The sequence below is a fragment of the Meles meles genome, chromosome 19 (assembly GCF_922984935.1).
Source record: "Meles meles chromosome 19, mMelMel3.1 paternal haplotype, whole genome shotgun sequence".
Lineage (NCBI taxonomy): Eukaryota > Metazoa > Chordata > Mammalia > Carnivora > Mustelidae > Meles > Meles meles.
In genome coordinates, this window is record NC_060084.1 from 646,144 (window position 1) to 668,227 (window position 22,084).

The following is a 22,084-nucleotide window of genomic DNA, read 5'->3' on the forward strand; positions in this document are numbered from 1 at the left end:
CTGGGGCACTTTGCGGAAGCCGGGGGCGTGGACCCTGAGGACAGCTCCGAGGAGAGCTCCTTGGCTACGGGTATAACGCACCAGCCAGGAGAAGGGAGGTGTGGGTGCCGGGGAAGGGAGGGAGAAGGGTCAGCCTCTCACGTGTGCCCCCTCCTGTCCCCGGAGGCACAGAACTGGATATGCTGGGTGAGGGGGGCCCCCAGCCCTGGTACCACTGCGTCCTGGAGCTCCGGCGCACCTGCGTCGCCTGGAGGAACGCACTCATCCTGGGCTTCAGTTCGTGAGGAGGGGAGGGCGAGGGCAGGCCAGCGGTCCCGGAGCCTCCTCCCAGGCTGGGTCTTCGTCACCAGAGTCCCAGGCGCCCTAGCTCCGCCCTTCCTTTGTCCCCCCCCCAGGCTGATCTGCAGGGGCATCCGAGCCAGCTTCCTGCGCAGCCTGACCCCTAGGGAGCCCACCTTCTACCAGGCCTACTTCCTGGGCGCTGGCCTGGAAGCAGGAGCCGGCGTGTTCCTGCTGCTGACCGGGGACCGCTGCGGATGACGCCCAGTCCTCTTGCTGGGCACCCTGGTCGTGGGCTTGGCGTCCCTGCCGCTCCTGCCCGGGACCCAGTGTGAGTGCGCAGAGTTCTCGTGGGCAGCTGCGGGTCTGACTGCCATGGGGCGCTGGGATCGGCCCCTCCTGGGCCCACGAGAGAGGCACAGGTGTTGGGGAGACGCTGTGCCCTTTGCTCCACTCACATCCCCAAACCAACACCCAAAGGATCCCATGGGAAGGGGCTCGGTATAAGGGTCTGGTTTGAGTAGAGGCGGCTGGGAAGCCCTGACACCCGCCGCCCGGCAGAGGGCATGGGTCTCGGTGAAAGGCTGGGAGGCCAGGCCCCGTGGGCAACGTGGGAGCCTTCTCCTCCTCCCCAGACCTGCCGGAATGGACCCTGCTGTGCCTCTCTGCCCTGGGCCTCCTGGCCTCCCAGGCCGTGTCCGCTCTCAGCGGTCTCCTCGCCGCCGAGGTTCTCCCCACGGTGATCAGGTACGGCGCTCCCCGCCCCTCCCAGGCCAAGCCCGGCCCGGACCCCGCCTGCTGCCCAGACTTCACACCGGCCCTTCCCCAGGGGCACAGGGGACCCTGGTTACAGAAGGGAGTGGAGGCAGGCAGACTCGAGGCGGCCCCCTGAGAGGACAGAATCCCGGGGGACAGCCAGGTTCTCGTTTCCTGATGAGCAGAACCAAACTTGCTCCAGGATGGGGAGGAGACCCCATTCCACAAACGCTTTGGAGTTTGGTTCTCCCGGCCCCCCCCGCCCCAACGCCGCACACTCTCCCGCGGGGGGCCGGGCTGGGCCTCGTGCCAAGGGCCGGCTTCCTGGGCCAGGCGGCCACCCCCCTGGCCGACCTGCCTGGCCGGCGCGGCTTCTTCCTGCACCACGTGGTCTTCGCCTCCTTCGCGGTCCTGGCGCTGCTGCTGGTGCTGCCGCTGCCCGAGAGCCGCGGCCGCGCGCTGCCCGTGTTGCTGCCGGACGCCGACCGCCTGGGCCGCGCCCCCCTCCGCCGCCCGGGCCCGGCCCACCGGCCGCTGCTGCTGCCCATCCCCTGCCCCGCAGGGCAGCCGCCGGCCCTGGAGAGCTGAGCCCGGCCCCCTCGGGTGGCCGTGTTGCTCACTGCCCCCCTCGTGTGGAGGATAAAGGCGTCCGTGGAGCTTGGTGTCCTCGCGTCCTCCCTGCTGCTGCTGCCCGCGGCCCGGCCACCCGCTCCGTGCGGCTCCCTCCCGCCAGCCCCACGCCCTGGGGACAGCCGCGTGCGGCAGACAGCTGGGGGGGGGTCACTGCACGACCCCCCATGGAGAGAAGAGCACGTTTTTAATTCTGGGGAGGGAGGGCTGCTTCCTTTCACACACAGATGAGGTCCGCGAAAGTGGGGGGGGCGTCTGAGCGCAGGGGCGTCTGGTTCTCCCCAAGGAGGAGCCCTCCTTTCCCCTCTGATCCGGCGCTCCAGGCCGTGGGGCTGTGGACCAGGGGCCGCCCCAGGAGAAGCAGGCTGCCCGAGGGCCTCAGGGATGGAGCGGGGTGCCCTCTGCCCACCTCTGCAGCCGCAGGGCCAGGCCCCTGAGGTCAGACCGCCCGTCCCGGGAGGGACGTCGGCCGTCCCTGTCCAGGCCGTGCCCTCAGCAGAGCAGGCACAGGTCTGATCAGAAAGTGCCTTTCCCCAGCCCTCGGTCCGGCCCTCACGGGGGTCCGTACAAGTCGGCCAGCCGGGCGAAACGGGGGCCCCAGGCCCGGAGGCAGCTGTAGTCTTGGTCCTCGTCCCCCAGGCTGGACAGGATGGAGCTCAGCGTCCCTGCCACAGAGCCATCGCCCTCGTAGTCATAGATGAGAGCCGTGTCGTAGGGCGGGACGCTGGGGTCGCTGTCTGCCACCTCCAAGCCCTGCGGAGAGGCCCCGAGCGCTCAGGACGCCTGCATGTGCCCCCGCCCCCAGGGGACCCTCCAGGTCGGACAGCGCCACAGAGCGAACTCGCCCAAGGCTCGGATGCTGAGAAGGGAGGGTCCCCGGAGGGGGGCAGAGGAGGTCTGGGGGCACCACCCGGACCCCCCACCCCATGCAGGCTGAGAAGAGGCACCTCTCCCTGCCCGGCTCTCCTTCCTTGGGGCTGGACACCGAGACCCAGGACACACCCCGCCCCCTTGGGACCACCTGCTGTTTCCTGTCCCCCTCCGTCTCCGCTCTGCCCCCAGGCCACACCCCCTCCTGGGACCTGCCCCAGGGCTTGTCCTAAGCACAGGCATCTGCCCGGGGGTCCCTCTGACCCGGGGTGCAGCACGTGCCCTTGTGTCCTTGGCGCCCCCAGCCAGGTGCCCGTGTTCTGTGCACCTCCTGCAGGAGCTCCCTGACCCCGTGTCCCCAGAAACTGCCCGATGCCTGCACCCCCGCCCCGGACGCACCAGCGTCTCTGCCGGGGCCCACAAGGGTCCACGTGGTACACTCGGGTCTGGGGTCCCCACCGCAGGCACCATCCGTGGGGATGGGCGCGGCCCCGCCCCCCTCGCACACCTGCAGGGACACCTACGTCGTTGATGAAGTCGGCGATGTCCGCAGGGCTGGCGGGCAGCAGGCGCGGGGGCGGGGGGCGCACGCGGCTGAACGGGGCGTCTCGGCGCAGCGGCGGCCGTCCCAGGGGGTCGCGCGGGGCAGCCAGCTCTGCAGGGTGGCGCAGCTGGCTGATGTCGTAGGCATCCTGGGAACCGAGTGGGTGGAATGCAGCCCCGATTTATCACAGGGTGGGCTTCCCGTCCCAGACGCCGTGCCGGGGGGAGGGGTGCTGCGGGCGACGGCCTCGGAGGACCTGCCGGCCAGCGGGGGGACGATTCCTAGACCGTGTGGGTGCCCCCCCGCCCTCCAGGGATGCGTCCCACCACATCCCCCAACACCCTCCCTCACCTGGTCCTCTTCTCCGCCTCCCTGTTCATCGTAGTTGAGGATGTTGTCCCGGAGGTCGTCCTGCAGCCCGCGCAGAAACCCCTTGTCCGCAGACGGCCGCCGGGACCGTGTGACAAGGGCCACGGGCAGGGCAAGCACTGAGGGGGCAGGAGGGCGAGCAAACGGGCGATCAGGCTGAGGCTGGACAGGCGTCGGGTGGGCCGGGGGCGCGGGCGTCGGCACTCACAGAATAGCAGGACGATGCTGGCCAGCACGATGACCAGGGCGCCCAGGCTGACGCCCGCGCCCCCTGCGTGCCGGGCGGCGGCCCCTGGCAGGCAGACCCCGTCCTGGGCGCAGCGGCACACCGTCACATTCAGGCGCTGCTCGCGCTGCTGGGGCGGCTGCCCTGAGTCCCGGAGCAACAGGCTGAGGCGGTGCAGACCCTCCGGGACCTGGTGGCGCAGACGCAGGCGCGCGTGGCTCACTGTGGGGGGCGCCCAAGGTCAGCAGGGGCCTCTGGGCCAAGCCAGTCCCCGCCCCAGCCCCACCCTGTCCTTCCAGGGCCCCTGGGCGCCCTTGGCTGCTGGGCGGGGATGGCGAGACCTGGGGCCTCCGTTTCCCCATCTGCCCACTGGGAGGGGGAACCAGCGGGACCACGGTGCGCGGCTCCCCCCAGGTCTCAGATCTGGCCCCTTGGGCTGGTGGCTGGGAGAGCTCACCGTTGATCGGGGTGAGGCTCCAGTTCCGGGTCAGCTCTGGGACCCGGGGACTCAGCTGAAAGTGGAAGGGGGCCCCATGGGGGGGCAGGTCCTCATCCGTGGCCCCCAGGAGAAGGCCAGAGCCCTGCTCCGGCTTGCTGCACACACTACCAGACGGTGGGGACAGCTCAGGGGCGTGGTCATTGACCTCCAGGATCTCGATGGACAGGGTCCCAGTGGCCGTGCAGGGCGGGGAGGCTGCGGGCGGGAGAGGCCTCGTGGGCTCCTTGCTGTGTCGGAGCCATGGCCCACCCTCCACGTCCGCCCCACGGAGAGCCGCTCTGAGCCCCGGGGCAGGGGCAGGGATGCCCAGCCTGGGTCAGAGGGCCCGGGAGCCCAGGCACAGGCGCGGCCCTCACCATCGTCACGAGCCAGGATAATGGCTCTGTACCAGCCGTCCTTGAGGAAAGGGGACGCGGGGCTGAGCACTCGCTGTGTCTGGACCCAGCCTGTAGCTCCGTCCACTGCCAGCCAGTCCTCTGGGTCGTAGTCCTTGGAGTAGCTAGTGGCCGAGGAGGGGACAGAGCGCCCTGAGCTGACACAGACCCCAGGGGTGTGGTCGCACTTCAACACACGCCCCGTGCGCACGCATCCCTCACACACACACTGTGGGCACACAGGAGCCCCTCCGGAGCCGCTCCTCCAACGGGCCTGAGCCTGTGCTTTCTGTCCCCACTGACAGACAAGGAAACTGAGGCCCAGGGCCACGGCCACTGGGGGCCACACCAGGCTCAACACCGGAGCGCCGTGGAGACAGATACGCAGGACCCCGCTGGGGGTGAAGTCCGGGCTCTGAGACCCTGACGCAGAGGAGCACCAGCCGGCTGGGACGGACGTGGCTGGCACTCGGGCGGGCCGGAACAGCATGGGCAGGTCGCGGCCCTGCCTCAGGGGCCAAGTTCACAGCAGCGCGTGCACACGCAGGACGTGAGGCCCCACGGACCCTCAGGAACGCACACAGACAGACGAGCCCTCTGCCCTCTGAGCAGGATCAGCTGTGCTCCTGGCCCTGGCTGGGCAATGGACCAGGGGGCCCTGGGCTCCCTCTGCCTCACCCCGGGGCCCCCACCTGAGCCTCTGCAGCTGCTGGGTGTCAGGGTCTTGGGCAGAGAAGGTGGCCACGGGGGTTCCCGGGAGCGTCCCCTCAGGCAGACTGGTCCGCAACGGGTTCTCCTGGAACACGGGCGCCTCGTTGACGTCCTGCACTTGCACGTGGACCCTGGCCTGGCCCCGCTGGGCCCTGGGGGCGGCCGCCTGCAGGGGGGCCTCGTTCTGCACTGCCACAGTGAGGTCGTACTGGTCACGGCGCTCGTAGTCCAGGGGCTGGGGTGGGGGGCGCAGAGCTGAGGTCGCTGAGGACTCTGGGCACCCCGAGGCAGCTACGGGGCAGGGCGAGGCCCCCACAGGGGTCCTGCTGCCCCCCGTCTCTTCCCCACAGCCCCCTTCCCTCCTCCTCTTTAGCCCTGGGAAATGGAAATGATTTGGGGCCAAGAGGTGTGAAGAAAGATGTGACAAGCAGTCATCACTCTGGATGACCTGCTCGGCGCCGTGTCACCAGCGGCCCCGTTACGTGCTCCCCGGGGACACAGGCAACGCACATCCGGGGATCGCAGCAGGGCTCTGGCGGCCGGGGCTATGTTAACCTTTGCCATCAGCTGGCTTTAAGTGAAGAGGGTCGGGGAGGACCCGAGCAGGCTCCTCTGTGGCTCCGAGCCATCAGGAGCAGACGGAGATCCTCCTGAGGAGAAAGGAGCTCCTGGCCTGCGGCCCGCGCCCACCAAGCCCGGCCTGCAGCGGCAACACGCGCGTCTCTGTGGGCTCCCGGCCGGTGGACCCAGGTGCGGTCCGTGCTCGTACACATCTCCACACCTGAACAGGCACGGTTCCCCCAATCCAGAAACAGCACGCAGGCGGTGGGGGCGCCCCTCCTTCTGGTCCCTGTGCCTGGGGTCAGCGTGGCCTGAGCGCAGAGCCCCAGCGTTCCCGGTGCCGCAGAATTCTGCTCTCTCCGGAGGGGGCCCCAGACAGGGTCCCCGCGCTCAGGGTCGGCAGCCAGACCCCAGCTGGGAGTGCCAGGCACCCCACTCACCTTCGCCACGGACAGCACACCCTCATTGGTCTTGGGGTCTGTGCGGATAGTGAAGTGTCCATTGGGGTCACCCTCCAGGATGGTGAACCTGGCTGCCCAGTTGGGGGAACCTGGCAGGTCCCTGTCCTCCACCTCGAGCCTCCCCACGTCCACTCCGCTGACGGCTTCTGTGACCTCCATGAAGAACTGTGGGAGCCCAGCCCTCGTTACTGCCAGGGCTGTGGGGGCAGGGAGGTGCTCCCGTGCGGGGACACTCTCCCCGGTCCCTCGCAGCCAAGTCTGTGGCCCACGCAGCCCTCCAGGGATCCCCAAGAGCCCCACTCTGTGGGCACAGCTGCGTGCCAGGCACCCTGTGGGCCGCCTTCCCTGGAGGGCAGGGCTGACTGCTCCCTCCCGCACAGCAAGGCTGAGGGAAGGTTCCTTCCTGCTCCCCAAGGCTGCGTCTCCCCAGGGCCTCTCTCCCAGCTCCTCTGGCTGCGCTCACGTGTTCACAGGCAGCGTCTCTGGCTGGGGTTTCTGCCTCAGCCACACAGGGCTCCTTCTCCAAAGCCTCTAACCTCCCATCGCTCAAAGTCCTGTGTCCCCGCCAGGAGCCCAAGGACGGAAGGGCAGTCCCTAGCAGGGGTGTGGACGGTGGTCCCACCTCGTCCCCGGTGAACCCAGGGGCATTGTCATTGATGTCCTCGAGGGTGATGATGGCCGAGGCCGTGGCAGTGAGGCCGTCTCCGGACATGTCCGCCACCTGCAGGGTCAGGTTGTACACGGCGACCACCTGGGGGCGTAGGACATGCAGTCAGGGGCCCGGGGGGTGGGGCAAGGAGCCCTCCCAGGAGAGCCCTGTGGGCACCTGGAGCCCCACGTGGCCCCCAGCGCGCCCCCCCAAGCAAAACAAGCTGCTTTCCAGGTCTGACCACACCACTGCCAACCCCACACTCTGCCCCAGCCTGGAAGGAGACGAGACATCAGTTACCAAGTTGGACACGATCCACAGGGCACCTGTCGCCTGCTGGAGGCTGAAGGGCACCAGCAAGCTGGGTCCCAGCCCTGGGGAGCCAAGTCCAGAGGCAGAGAGAGAGACAGACCCCTAAGGTGACCTAAGGCTGTGAGGGACAGATAGAGCTGTGCGGGTGGCCGTGGGGAAACCAAGGAGGGCTTCCTGGAGGTGTCAGAGCTGCACAGAAGGCCAGCAGCGAGGGGCCCCAGGGGCCCCCCCAGAGGAAGGCTATACAAAAGTGGCTATGGCCCCAGAGCGTGACCGGTTACTGTGTGGCCCCTCGCAGGGCTCTACCCGAGGCTGGGAAGCCCGAAGGCTTTGTCGGCAGCGAGGGGGCTTCTGGCAAAACACAGCCTGAGGACTTGTCAGGGCTGGTGTGGCTCAGACGGCCTTCCGGAGCCTCCCTGGAGCGGACCCTACAGCCAGCCAGGGGCAGCGGTGTCCCAGCTGAGCGTGTGCTCTAAGCCCCTGGGAGTGTCTGCAGGCAAGGGGGGGTCCCCTCTGTGGCAACGGGGGGCAGCTGGGGCGGGCAGGGCTGGGGCGAGTGGGCTGCTCTCATCAGCCGCAGACGGCCAACGAGGTGGGCAAAGACAGGTCAGGAGCCGTGGCTGCCCCAGCACCCGGGGTCTCACCTCACGGTCCAGACCCACTTGCACGGTGCGGATGTCCCCCGTGTGCTCGTCGATGCTGAACACCTGTGGACCGCCCTGCTCCAGGATGGAATAGCGCAGCGCCGCGTTGTCGGTTTCCGGGTCGTCAGCATCTGTGGCCTCGGCCCTGGTCACATAGGTGCCTGGGAACGCCAGGGACGCACAGCGGCGATGCACACGGGCCAGCCCGGCCCCCAGGATGTGTCCCAACACTTGCCTGTGGCCCACCACGCCAGGTCCAGCCCCCCGTTCAGCCTGGAAGCAGGGCTGTGTGATCCACGTGTTTAACCAGGAGCTGACACCCGTGTCCCCCAGACATGGACACAGCCCAGGGGCGGCGAGAGCCCCGGGTCAGATGGGGAGAGCCTGCTGGAAACCCTGAGGCCGGCCCCAAGGAGACAGAGGCCACGGGAGCGCAAGACCAACGAAGGCAGAGAGACACATACGCACAGGTGTGAGCGGCTCACACAACACACACAACTTCCTGTGCACAAGGAAGCACCTCTCCCAGCTCTGCCTGCCAGAAGGGCCAACGGGAGCCCGTCTTGGGAGCGCCTGCTGGCCAAGCGTGGGACAATCTGGGCATCAGAGTGATGTGTGTGACGAATCATAACCCGCTGAATGAACCAGACTCCGAACGTCCTGAGAAATAACATAAACAAACAAATAAAACACGTAACACACAAAGGCACGTGCACACGCAGGGGCGAAGTGCTCCCACGGACCAGAGCGCCCACTGACAGAGGGAGGAGGGAACCGGGGTCTCCGGGCCTGAGGACAAGAGCCACCGGCAGACGCCAACACCGCTGGGGGAAGTTTAAGGAGTAACAGGGGACCTGCCCAGCTCCAGAGCGTCTTACAAAAGACACCTATTAATTACAAAGGGAACAGAGAAGCCTGGCAGACGCATCCTTACCAGGCCGATCAAAGTCAACGTCCCCAGGAAGGGGACGCGTGCGCCTCCTGATACGACGCACCTTGGAGAAGGCGGCATCGCCGCAGTGCAAGTGCCGGACCCAGCCACACAAACCCACGCTCCGACAAACCCACGGTCTTCGGGGCAATAGCGTAAGCGCTTTACGACGGCTGTCAGGACCTGGGAAACCGCAAAATGCTGCCGAAAGGAACTGAAGACGACACAAGGACATGGAAACGGGAGACTTTAAATACATCTCTAAGTTTTTATGCGTGCGAGAGCCACGTGTGATACATTGTACGTACGTAAAAAAGAATCTCGAGCAGATGCCACACTCAGCACGGAGCCTGACGCGGGGCTCCACCTCACGACCCTGCGATCGTGACCTGAGCTGAAGTCGAGAGCTGGACGCTTCCTTCACTGAGCCACGCCGGCGCCCGGGAGGCTTTACTGTGCGGAAATGTCGGTCCTGCCCAAAGTGATCTACAGATTCGGCGCGGTCTCTATCAAGATCCCAAGGACAATTTCTTTGCATGAGCAGAACAACCATTCTAAAACTACAGAGAATCTCAAGGAAATCCAAATAACCAAAGCGACCCTGAGAAGGAACAAAACTGGGAGACCCATACTTTGATTTCAAAATGACTCCAAAGGAACAGCGACCAAAACCGTGTGGTGTGGCCATGAAGACAGACGCCTAGACCAGAGGAACGGAGTCCAGGAGCAGCCCCACACACATGGTCAAGGGGCCGCGACCATTCAAGGGGGAGAAGAGCGGTCTTTCCAGCAAATGCTGCGGGAAAGCGTGGCTGTCCCCCGCGGAAGAACAAAGCCGGACCCTGGCCTCGTGCCGTACACACAAATTAACTCCAAGGAGATCGAAGACCTAAACGCTAAGACCTACAACGGTAACGCTCCTGGAAGAAAACAGACAGCAAGCGTTCGCGATGCTGGATTCAGTAATGATTGCGGGACAGGACACCAAAGCCACAGGCCCCCAAAACGAGACCCACGGGGCTCGTGAACATCGTCGAACGCCGCACATCAAAGACAATCCCGACCACACACAAGAGGTAATGCACAGCGTACGAGAAGACATTTAGAAACCTGTAGGTACATGCGTAGACACCCAGGGACACGCAGGGTACACAGAGAACCCATAAAACGACACACCGAAAACACGGCAAAATTCAAAACCGGGCAGAAGGCCTGAAGAGACATTCCTCCCAATAAACTAGACGAACGGCCCATACGGCCATGGAAAGAGGCTCATCAGGGAAACGGAACCCAGCGACAGGCAGACACCACCTCACGCCTGTTCGGGAGCCTGCTGCTGAGAACGACGGCCCGAGAGAAACGCTGGCAAGGACGCGAGCGCACGGGGCCCCCACGCGCTGCTGGCGGGGGGCGAGCGGCCCAGCTCCCCGGCAAAAGGCACGGCCGACCCTCGGCCGTCACTCACCGCCACTCGCGGCCCAGAAGTTCCACTTCTGAAAGCGGAGCCTGGAGACCTGCTGGTACGTCCGCGTTCGCCACAGCAGAGTCTGCAAGCGCTAAAACGTGAAAGCGGCCCAGGCACCCGCCTGCGAGGGGACGGATGAGGGCAGCGGGGTCCGTCCGCTAACGAACAGCTCGAAGGAGGAGGGAGGCCCTGACGCGTGCTACAGGAAGGACCCGGGGGACAGTCATGGTCTGCGAGAGCAGCCGGTCGCGGAAGGACACGGACTGCAGGATTCCGCTGGTGCGAGCGCCTCAGACGGACACAGAGGCCGGCAGTGGACAGGAGGAGCGGGGGCTGGGGAAGGGGTGGCGGAGCTGGTGCTCGACGGGGACACAGTCTGGGGAGGAGAGCTCTGGGGAGGGGCGGCGGGGCCGCCAGACGACCGAATCTCATACCCCTGCGCTGTCCCCTCAACGCCGGTCAGGACGGTGACATTTGCAAGCATTTGAGCACAGCAAAATTTCGTTGGAACAAACGGTCAGTGTCCTAAAGAGCGAACGGCTAAGGAGCGCGGCGGACGGGCCACACAGTTCCCGTTCGTGACGGGGGCGAGCCGGCGCGGCGCAGAACCGCACTTACTGTGAGTCGGGCAGGCTGGCGAGCGCACGAGGTGAGCTGGCCAGCCGGCATCCAGGGCGCGCCAGCCCCTCTGAGGACAGGCGTCCCCGCTGGTGGAGCTGGGCGGCCGGCGGACACGGGAACCCGAGCCGAAGGCCAAGGCAGACCGTGGATGACTACGACGGCTCACGGTCCTGGGGGCCCACACTAGGGGCCTGTGCCCACAGTCAGGTCTTTCCCGCCAGCCCCGCCATGCTCACAAGAAACACGGAGGCAGGAGGAAGCCTGGGGCGGGGCCTCTGTGGCTCAGGCAGGTCTGCCCGAGTCCGGGGCAAGGAGAACCAGACACCCACTGACGCTCCGGGCAAGGGCGAGGGCTGGTGGGGGGGGGGGACGCCGCCCTGAGCCGGAGGGACAGAACCCCGATAACCCTCTGGGCAGAAGGCTCGGTGCACAGGGACCAGCCCCTGCCCCTGCCCCAACAGAGCCTCGGCGGGTGCCACGCCGCGCTGGTCACCCTGGCAGGGGGCAGCAGCTGGACAGGCATCCTCTGGGCACGGACCCCGCGGGGCTCGCTGAAGCTGACCGTGTCAATACCCGAAGCCCCAAGCCGGGGAGACCGTCTCCGCCTGCCGCCACTTCCCCAGGCCAAGCCATCCTGCGCTTGCAGACGTTTGCGACCTCCCTGCCTCGCTCCCGGGCTTCCACGCACAGAAAAGCGAGAGAAGAAGCCGTCCTCGGGGATCCAACAGCCAAGAGCAGCCGACCAAGGGCACGGCAGGCATGCGGCCGCCATCCCACAGAGCGTGGGAGCCACTCCGGAGAGGGGGACCGGGGATTCGGGAGACGGGGGGGACCCCACAGGAGGTCCCCTGCGGTAAAGGCATCCCGGGGCTGAAACCGTTAATATGTGTCGGTATTAACTTCCTGACACTGAGCGCTACGCCGTATCGAACTTATTAGGGCGAATGCTTTGAGGGTATCCGGTCTGCACCCAGCAGCCCAGAAAAGACGGAGCCGGGAAGGAAAAAAAGAAAAACAACAGTTAAAGCAAGCATAAAAACCTCACGTCTCCGTATCTGTCCTCTGCAACTTTCTTGCAAGTCTCAGATTATGCCAGAGTAGAAAGAAGAAAGGACGCCTGGGTGGCTCGGTCGGTGACGTGTCCCACACCTGGTGTCGGCTCAGGTCACGCTCTCAGGGTCCTGGGATCCAGCCTGCACGGCTCCGCGCGGAGTCCGCTCAGGGCTGCCCCTCCCCTGCCCTGCGCTCGCACAGTCTCTCTAAAGTAAACGAATCTTCTTAAAAAGTAGAGATAAAAGATTGTTATGTCTTCAAACACGCAAACTGAGATGAAGCAAAAGAAACAGGAGCGGCCAAGCGGGCGCCCACCTCCCGCAAGCCCACGCTCCCCGCTCCTGCACGGCTCGCCCATGCTTCCACCCAAAGCCCCGGGAGCAGCGCGGGAAGGAAGGAGGAGCCACTGTTTGCAGTGAGGTATGTCCTGCCTGGGACAGGTCGGGCGAGGGAGGCCGTCCCGGAGAGACTCATGAAGGACGGAAGACTTGTTTGGGATCAAGACGTAGGACTGGGAGCGAGGAGTGTGGTGACTGCTGGTGGGGGCAGGTCTCCTTCTGGGGGACGAAGCGCTCTGGAACCGGCCGCAGGGACCCAGCCTGTACCACAGCCACGGACTCATGCCCTGAGTGTGCGGCTGAGCTCAGCCATCCTGGAGGCCTCTCCAGGGAGACGTCAGGGGTAGGGGATGTGTACTGAAATGGGAAGTGACTCGAGGTGACTTGTGGAACGTCCCCACTCTGGAGGCTCTGAAGGATCACAGAAAGCGCTGCTGGAAGGATCCCCGGGCTTCTGCCGGGCCCAGAGCCCCTCCGCCCCTGCTCCCCCTCACCTGGGACGGCCCCCTCCGGCACCCGGCCCATGAACGCCTCCTGCCGGAAGACGGGCCGGTTGTCGTTCTGGTCCACGACCACGATCTCCAGGTCCGTTGGCTCCTCCAGGGTGGCTCCTCCCAGGTCCAGAGCAAAGGCCCGCAGCTAGCCAAGGGGAGAGCAAGGACTGCTGCTGTGCCCCAGACGCGGGCCGTCCCCACCAGGCGGAGAGGAGGGACAGCAAGTGCAGACTCAGCTGGAAAACGCCCTCCAACAGGGGAGAAATGGCACGGGGTGAGGTGTGCTCACAGCAGGGGCGACGTCCTGTCCCTGAATGCCTGCTTGCCCACAGCTTCCCCTCTTGCCTTGGCTGCTGGGAAGCTCCCCGCTGTGCACCCTGCCTGCGAGGCGGAAGGCGCACCTCCCCCAGCGCTCCCGCTCCCTCCCTTCCGCTAACTGGGTCAGGCTCCTCCTGGAGCTTACTAAGTGCGTGAACGCTTGAAAGCTTGAAATGAACCACTTCCCACACTCTCGGAGAGGCGGGACAGTACCACTTCCAGGTGAAACCACCGTCCTGGCAACTCCCAGGAGCCAAGAGCTTGTTCTTCAGATCTGAGCACAGGAGCGTCAGGTGGGAAGTCTCCCCGCCAGGACGGATCCCAGCGTTTTGGGGAGACGGGGCTGGGGACGGCGGGTGACTGTGCAGCCTCCCTCTGCCGCCTGCTCCTGGCTTGGCTCGTATCTCCCTCCCCGCCAGCCTTTGTCTCAAACCTCACCCCCAGGGGGTCGGTCCTGTGCCACCTTCCCCTGAGAACCAAGGGAGAGCTGCCACTGGGGATTGCCCTACCGTGGGATTCCGCACAACACTGCATTCCCACCAGACTGCAGCTGGGCTGCGGGAGAGCTGCCGTGGGGGGAACCACACCGGGGTCCAGTGGTGCTTTGCTGGGAGGCTGAGAGCCTCCCTGGCAGGACCAAGCCCCCCCCCGGGGCCTCAGTTTGTGCAGGCTCATCTGTTCAATGGGAATTCAAACCCCAACACCTTTGGGCTGCAGGTCCCGGTCCGTATCCCTGTGGCTACCTCCTCATGAGGGACACGTGGCCTAATTCCCCAACCCTGGGCCCAGGAGCCCGATGGAAGGCGGGCCCTGCTTCCCGCCAGCCCTCCGACCGCGGGCCCCACCCGGAAGCGGTCCGTCTTCTCCCGATCGAGCATGGCGTTCAGGAACACCTTCCCCGTGAACTTGTCGATGGAGAACACGCCCTGCGGCTCCTCGTCCACACCAGGACCCTGGATGCTGTAGATGACGCTGCCCAGCGGCTGCTTGTCCGATTTGATCTGCCAGGGCAGAGTGCGGGCTGGGGAGATACCGCGGACCGACGCAGGCTCCTGCCCGGCCCAGCCTCCGCCCCTCCCCTAGCTGGGGGGGACGGCTCCGTCTACAGCCCCACAGGGCACCTGTCCCCAACCACACAGCTTCAGGGGCGCAAGGGGGATAGCCCAGCCCCCGCGCTGCTCGGGACCCCCCTTGGCCCCTCACCTGCACCAGGGGGTATGGGAGGCGCTTGTGGTTCTCAGACACACTGATGGGGGGGATGACCCAGGCTCTTCGCACGCGGCCCAGCGCGGGGGCCCGGTGCCAGGGGTAGAGGGTACTGGGCCTCCTCTGCCGAGGGACCCCCAAGGACAGGCCCAGGCTCTGCAACACAGAGGGAGACAGCGACCAGTCACGTGGTGTGCGGGCCAGGCCTCCGAGAAGCCCACCATCAGAGCCCCTGGCCCCGCATCCGTCCCTGTCCTTGCCTGGGGGCTGCTGGGACCAGGAAGGCCTCAGGCCTGAGCGTTTGCCAACCGGCTGGGAGACAGGGAGGCTGCTGTGCCCCACTCCTCCCCAACAGGCCCAAGGGAGGCTCCCAGGGCTTGGGGAGCACGGGGGGCTCAGGGGCAGAGGGGGCAGAATGGGGAGCAAAGCAGCCACTTGGAACAAGCTGGGGGGGGGTGCTCCCAGGGACATTTCGTGCGAGAACAGTGTGGTAACAGAGTGGGGCCAGCAAGAGGCGGCTGCTGGGGGGGTCTCTCCCCTCATCCAAGGCTGCATCGGCCGGAGGTGGGCCGTGAAGGCAACAAGCAGCCCCCCTGGGCCTCCGCGAGGCTTCAGCTTTCAAGGGGCGCCCCAGGCTGACCAGGCCATCGTGCCTGCGTGAAGAAAGGGTGTGTGGCCCCCGCTCGGACCGCTTCCAGGAGGCGGGCCTTTGTGCTGGCTCTTCGGGGGTCCACAGCTGCCCCCAGCGGCATCTCCTGGCTGCTCCGGGGGAATGGAGGCCCCGGTGCCCAGGACGTCAGGAGGGGCTGGAATCCCCGGGCACACGGACCCGGCGCTGGCGGGTATGCAGGGCCCATGGGGCAGATTGGACAGTACCGCCAGGGGCCGCCCCCCAGCGGCTGCCCCAGGAGCACGGAGCAAGGTCACACCAACACCCGGGTTCCTGGAACCCAGGGATGGCGCCTCCCTCCCTCTCCACACGCCCAGGGAACTGGGGTGCCGGGGGCCTGTGGGACTGCCAAGGGGGGGGCATATGGCCATACCTCAGGCCACGCATCGGGCTCAGAGCCAGGGCCATGAAGGAGCAGGAGAGGAGGGGGCTCCTGTGATGCGGAGAGTCTCTCCAGACCCGCCACCAGCTCTCGTGGGGACCACAGATGGTCCCACCCTCCCAGCGCAGAAGGGAAACAGTGGCCCAGAAAAGGCGCCTGTCCCGTGGTTTACGGGCAGAGCCGGCAGCAGCCCCGGAACACACCCCGAGTTTCACATCCCGGACGGCCCTGGCTCCGCTCTGTGGTCTCTGCAGCAGGGTCCTGGACAGCGTGGGCTCGGGCGCTGTGGCCTCCTGCGCGCCAGGGTATGCAGGGGCAGAGTCTGGCTGGACTCGGATCAGAGCTGTCGGGAGCCGGGGAGGGGTCGGGGCCTGGGGGGAGGGGCTGGGTGTGGCCGCAGGAGAATGTCAGCAATGCGGTCCGCGGGTCACGCCCACCCTCACGACACCAGGCCTACAGCTGCCTCCTGCCCTTCCCCAAGCCCAAGGCAGGCCTGGCCAGCTGGGGGTCTGCAGAGGGACACCCCCCCCCCAGACACCAGTCCTCGGTGCTCTGGGGATGTCCCTAGAAGCTCTCGGGCCCCACGGAGGGTCTCCAGGCCGCTGGGCCCTTCTGGAGGGGCGCTCTCTCCTGCCCGGTGGACAGTGATGGCTCCCTGGGCACCTCCAAGGGGGCGGGTGTGCTCCCCGATGCCCTTTGCCTCCTCAGCCCCTTGAGCTCACCCCACAGCTGCTGCCTTGGGCCACACAGTCCTCAGCGGAGCGAGCGTGGGAGGGGCTGGCCTTGTGGCTCGGGAGGGGGTGCTTCGGGGTGGGACAGGACCGGGGTGGGAAGGAGATGCCGCTGCCCCCGCTCTCGTCCTGGCCTCCCCTGCAGCCAGCTAGGCTTTGTCTCCGTACCCAGGGCTGGCACACGACCAGTTTGGACACATTTCGTAGACAAAACGGCAGGAACATTCAAGGACCGCTGATCTCTCCTTGGGGCCCCAGGCCACCTCTTCAGTTCTGGAATCCTCCTGCCTCCACATCTGAAATCCCAGGGGTCCCCTCCCCGCAGGGGCCTGGAATCCAGGGAGCAGCGAACACGAACACGAACACGGATTCGAGAAAGGACAGAGCTCTCGGCCAGGCCCCCAGGCTACCTTCAGCCTGACAGATGGCAGTGCTGGTCCCAAGCCTGCCTGGGGCGGTGGGGGCTTCTCGCCAAACCCAAGGAGCACGGACCTCTTCTATGTCAGCGTGCTGTTCCCGCCAAGTGGAGACCCGCTGGCCTGTGTCATCGCGCCAGCTAGCAGGGACAGGGTCTGCTTCCCAAGCGCCCCGAGGCCAGCACAGAGCATGGCATCCTCCCTGTCCTCCAGCTCCCCTGGCCCTCTCTCAGCAGTCACAGCCCCTGGGAATGGATGAGGACTGTCTCAGGCCCCAGTTCCCCAGAGCGGAGCTCAGAGGGCCCCGAGCCACTGCTCAAGCCCACACAGCCAGAGCAACAGAGCCGGGGACACAGGAGGCAGCCCAGCCTCAGCGTGGAGAGGGGGGGTGGAGAGCCCTGGGGCGGCGGGGGTGACAGTCCGCACACAGTCCTTGATCACAGGGTCTTGGAGGAACAGTAGGTAGGGGACACACTCTGCCCTGTCCAGCCAGAGAGCCTCCGGCGGCCCCCAGCCCTGTCTCCACCAGGGGCCTGGGCTGATGCTCCGGGACGTCCACCAGTGTGGTGCGGGGCAGATGCGATCGTGGCACAGCCCAGCGGTCCTGGGTCCCAGACTGTCCAGGGCCCAAGTCCCGGAGGTCAGCAGAAGCCACAGAGCCTTGGCAGGGGCCCCTGCCCAGATCAGAGGCTGCGGTGGGCGGGGCGGCTAGGCTGGGCCACAGCCACTTCCGGCTGTCCGGGGCACTCAGCTAGTCTCTGTCCTCCCACTGTCCCCTTCCCAGAGGACGTGGCTGGCTGCGGAAAGACCCAGGAGCCACCTCCGGATCACAGGACATCTGGTGCCAGGACAGAGACAGCTCTCACAGACCCCCGGCACACAGAGGAGGAGGACGGCTGCCACGGAAAACACCACGGAGCAGATGTGTGCCCGCCTGCGCCGTCCACCCTTGCTGCTGCCTGGGTCGGGCCAGGGCCAAGCGGCGTCGTGGACCCACTTCCCCACCTCCCCAAATGACACCTCTGTGCCTTCCCCTTAACCAAGCCCCCAACAGCAGTCTGCAGGCTCTAAAGACACCGGGGCCATCGTCCCCGCACTGGGCCGGCCCCGGGGCTTCTGAGCCCAAAGCTTCCCGCCGCACACTGTGGGAGTCTGCGTCGCCCGGGCTCAGCCGGCCGTTCTCTGCTTCTCCCCCCATGCCCCTGTGGGCTCAGGACATGGAGTGAGAAGGCACGGCCCGGTCTCCCCAGGGCCTGGGAAGCAAGCCGGTCACTCTGCTGTCCTGGGTGGCCACCCTGGGTCGAGACGCTGCTGACCAAGGCGTGGGGGCCTGGGTGGCGGGTCAGGAGAGCCTGCTTTCTCTCCCAGCACGGCTGGCCTCTAGGGGCCCAGGGTTCACTGAAGCCACTGCTGAGATTCGGAAGGCGGGCGCCAGGCCTGAGCTCGGTGTGGGGGTGGTGCTACCTTTGTGGCCCGGCGTCCCGTCCTCGGCGGTGACGTGACTGAATCCGGGGAGGGAACGTCTCCTCTTGTCCAGCGCAGCTAGGCAAAGCTTACAAAATGCAGCTGCGCAAAGGGGCTCGAGGAAGGGGTTCTGGGGTTAACCGACGCTTGGTGTGCACGGGCCCCTCTGATGCCGGGTTTCTCGAGTTCTGGGAACCAGGTGGCCGGCCTGCAGCCTGCTGGAGCCGGGGTAGGGTCTGCACTTCCCACCAGCTTCCCAGGCCCGAGCCCCTTCCCCCCAGGCTGGAATCCGGACCACCCCGTTCCCGGACGGCCCGGCAGGCATCAGGCATGCCAGGAATGGGCCCAGCTGCTGCCCTGGCCACAGACACCCCTGCATGTCGCCCCTGCGTTCCCCTGCAGCTGCTGCTTCAGAGGAGGGGCGAGGGGCACAGCGGCGGGCAGTTGGGGAGGGCCAGCTGTTGGCCCGGCCTGCCCCTCACTGCGGGCCACACCACTGGGGTCCCGGGCTGCCCTGCCCGCCAGGGAGAGGACAGCGGTTCCAGAACCGGCTTCCCTCTGCTGCCCCCGTGGCGGTCACACAACCAGGAGAATGATGAGCCGTCCCCATGCTAGAGGATGTGGCCACGTCTACAGCTCGGGGCTCTGTGCCATGTTGCCCTGGAGGCTCGTCACACTTTGCCAAGTCCAGGAGCACAGCCACGCCCTCATCTTCCTTCCAGAAGCCACATGTCTCACTGGACCCCAGCTTAGGTCCCCTCCAGCATGTCACGGCTTTGCCCTGAATCATCTGGGCTCCCCCATCTCTCCGTCACGCTCAGGTGGGGCCAGGGCTAGGCACAGTGACGAGCACAGCAGAGGCCCGCGGAGGCAGCGACGGGGACCGGCTCCGAGGGGACACACTGTAAGCCCACTGGCTGAGATTTTAGGGGACCCAGGCAGGGGAGGGCCGTGCCTTGTCCAAAACCACCTGTAAGCAACAAACCAACGCAGAGTCCTGTCCCCAGGCCCCCACCCAGGGCTCCCCCGAGACAGCTCTGCCACGCCAGGACTGGGCCACTGTGGGGGCTCACGGAGGCAGAGAACAGCCTTCCCCTGCCATGCGGCTGGACTGGAGAGGACAAAACAGAGCTACGCCAGGTGGGGGCTGGGTGGGAAGGGTCCGGACAGACGCTGGTGCTAACCTGAACCACGCTGAGTGCAAATCTCGAGTGGTCCAGCCGCAGCGGCTGATCCCCCACATCCCTAAGGCCCCCAGCTGTGTGCATGTGTGTGTGGGGTCATTCTGCAATGGCCTCGGGGAGGGGGGAATCTGTGAGGGGCGACGCCCCTCCCAGCAGCAGAGTTCTCCTGGGGCCTGGCGAAGGGTCCACACCCTAAACCCCAAGCAGGACTCCAGCATGTCCCATGTACCGGGCCCAAAGGCAAAGTGGGATGGACTGCTGTTCCCGCGGGGGTCCTGAGAGGTGGGCAGCCTTCTGGAATGGACCTCCGTGTGGGGGGTGTAGGGTCCTGCAGGGGGGCGCCCAGAAGACCCCCAGCGCAGCGTGGCCTCCAGCAGAGCGCTGGACGAGCACAGGTGCCCCAGAGCGGCTGCCGTGGAGAGGGCCGGGGAGGCTGAACGGCAGGGGCGGCGGTGGCCCCAGCCGCGGGGCACGGTGCCCTGAGAGACCAGTTGCTGGCGGGCACCTGAGCAGCTTCCAGCCAGAGCTCTGTGGAGGCGGGAGGACCCCAGGCCTCCGGAAGGGCGCTCGTCCCCAGCGTCCGGCGCTGCGGTCACCTGCGGGCGCTGTGGGCTAAGCCCTCGAGCTCGCCTCCTGCCACGCGGACAACTAAGGTCGGCCTGACGCACAGCGGCCCCCCAGCCCGGCCCAGGTCGCTGGCTGGGACCCTGACTCAGCCCCGGCCCCCGAGGCAGCCACGGGCTCTGCTCCCAGGGCCAGCCCAGCGCCTGCCGGGCCCCAGGGACCTCCGGGGAGGTGCCCACGGCGGGGAGAGGGGCGGCGGCCTGCTCCGTCCACCACCTGCTCCCGAAGCAGAGGGACGGACCTGGGGCAGCCGGCGGGGTGGGGGTGGGGCCGTGGGTCCCGGGGTCCCGAGCTGCCCCTGCCTGAGGGGCACAGGGTGGGCGTCTCGGGCTCCAGCAGGGTGTGTGGTCAGAGCCCGTGCTCGCCGCGCCTCCGGGAAGGGCCGCCCGGTCGCGCGGAGGCGGTGACCCTGCCGCCGGGGCCCCTCGGGGCACAGGGCGCCCTGAACAGAGCCACTCGCCGGCACCCACGCGGGCCTCCTCGGCTCACGGGTCCCCCCGGGCGGCCGGGGCCAGTCCGCCAGGGCCGGGGCGACGGAGCGCGCGGCCGGACGCCTTACCTGGGCCAGCAGCCCGACGGCGAGGAGCAGCGCCGCGTCCATGGGCCGGGAGCGCGCCGAGTGTCCGGCGTCCGCAGGCGCGTCCCGCTCCCCCACGGCCGGTGAGTGACAGCACGTGTGCGGGGGCGGGGCCGGGGCCCGGTGAGGGACAGCGCGAGTGCGGGGGCGGGGCCGGGGCCCGGTGAGGGACAGCGCGAGTGCGGGGGCGGGGCCGGGGCCCGGTGAGGGACAGCGCGAGTGCGGGGGCGGGGCCGGGGCCCGGTGAGGGACAGCGCGAGTGCGGGGGCGGGGCCGGGGCCCGGTGAGTGACAGCACGTGTGCGGGGGCGGGGCCGGGGCCCGGTGAGGGACAGCGCGAGTGCGGGGGCGGGGCCGGGGCCCGGTGAGGGACAGCGCGAGTGCGGGGGCGGGGCCGGGGCCCGGTGAGGGACAGCGCGAGTGCGGGGGCGGGGCCGGGGCCCGGTGAGGGACAGCACGTGTGCGGGGGCGGGGCCGAGGGACAGCGCGAGTCCGGGGGCGGGGCCGGGGCCCGGTGAGGGACAGCGCGAGTGCGGGGGCGGGGCCGGGGCCGTGTGAGTGACAGCACGGGTGCGGGGGCGGGGCCGGGCCCCGGTGAGGGACAGCGCGAGTGCGGGGCGGGGCCGGGGCCCGGGGGCGGGGCCTGGACGGGAGTCCGCACGTGGGGGTGGCGGGGGCGGGGGCGTGTGGTTGAGCGACAGCGGCGCCTGAGGCGCTCGGGGGCGGGGCCTAGGCTGAGTGACAGCAAGTGTGAGCGGGGCGGGGCGGGTTAGGGGCGGGGCCTGGACGGAGAGTCCGCAAGCGCACATGGCGGGGGCGAGTCAGGGGCGGGGTCTAGGCTGAGTGACAGCACATGTGCACGGGGGCGGGGCCCGGGCTGAGAGCAGGAGGGCCTGAGCGGAGGAGGGGCGGGGCCTCAGCTGAGTGACAGCACGCGCGCACGAGGGGGCGGGGCGAGGCTGGCCAGAAACAGCCCGGAGGGCGGGCCTGTAGAGGTCGGGCGTCTGTGGAGCGAGGCAGAGCTCCCCGGCTCCAGCGGTGACACAGGGAAGCCTGCCGGGGTGGGGGCTGGGCTAGGAGCCGGAGTGGACTGAGTCATTCATTTTTCCTGTTGTTGCCCCGGAATTCAGCAGGTTCACTCCTGCCTCCAGGCCTTTGCACTGGCTGTTCCCGCTGCCTGCGGTGCTCCTCCCCGGCTATCCCCGCCGCCAAGGCATGCTGCTGGCCGCCTTGAGGGCTCCGTCTAGCGGCCACTGCCACGCATCTGACACCCCGCAGCTTAGGGCACATTCTCTCCCTGTGGATCCTCGAGGTCCCGCATAAACCTAGCTTGGGGTTAGCCCTCCCCACCCAGCCAGAGCCCTTCCTCTCCTTCCTCCTCTGGCTTGCTGCGTGGCTTCCCATCAGGTGGGCAGTGATCTGTGTGCGTGTCCCCCCCACAGACCCAGCACGCAGGAATGGACGGTGGTGAGCGAAGGGTGGACGACCCTGGGGGCCGACATGTTTTCATGGTTTCTTTGGAGCGGGAGCGGTGGGGAGTATCACGGAGCAGGTCCCTCTGCTGTCCTGTCCAGATCGTGGGCTGGTGGAGCAGGTGCCGAGCCATCTGTGCCCGTGGCCTGTCTGGAAGGAGGCCAGACTGCCTGCAGCAGGCTCTGGCAGGGACCGTGTCCCCGGCACTCCATCCCCCAAGGTGGGGAGTCGGCCGGGAGCCCCTTCCATCTCC

The 22,084-nt window shown here is 67.4% G+C and overlaps 1 protein-coding gene across 3 annotated transcripts; it reads right to left on the minus strand.

The window, feature by feature from the left end:
- Nucleotides 1–1,835: 1,835 nt before the first annotated feature.
- On the minus strand, nucleotides 1,836–20,423 carry CDH15 (cadherin 15). Of its 3 annotated transcripts, none has more exons than XM_045989405.1 (14): nucleotides 20,342–20,423; nucleotides 14,309–14,467; nucleotides 13,951–14,106; nucleotides 12,788–12,932; nucleotides 7,886–8,046; nucleotides 6,903–7,031; nucleotides 6,260–6,445; nucleotides 5,240–5,343; nucleotides 4,530–4,672; nucleotides 4,132–4,368; nucleotides 3,657–3,896; nucleotides 3,431–3,567; nucleotides 3,060–3,227; nucleotides 1,836–2,418 (listed from the first exon to the last, which is right to left on the minus strand). In XM_045989405.1, exons 1-14 carry the CDS (start codon nucleotides 20,381–20,383, stop codon nucleotides 2,218–2,220), a joined length of 2,208 nt encoding a protein of 735 aa, XP_045845361.1. In that variant the 5' UTR covers nucleotides 20,384–20,423; the 3' UTR covers nucleotides 1,836–2,217. The 3 variants fall into 3 exon arrangements, with proteins under 3 accessions (XP_045845361.1, XP_045845360.1, XP_045845362.1); XM_045989404.1 differs by having other exon boundaries at nucleotides 5,240–5,493; XM_045989406.1 differs by lacking the exon at nucleotides 1,836–2,418 and having other exon boundaries at nucleotides 3,126–3,227; nucleotides 3,657–3,864; nucleotides 5,240–5,493.
- Nucleotides 20,424–22,084: the final 1,661 nt, after the last annotated feature.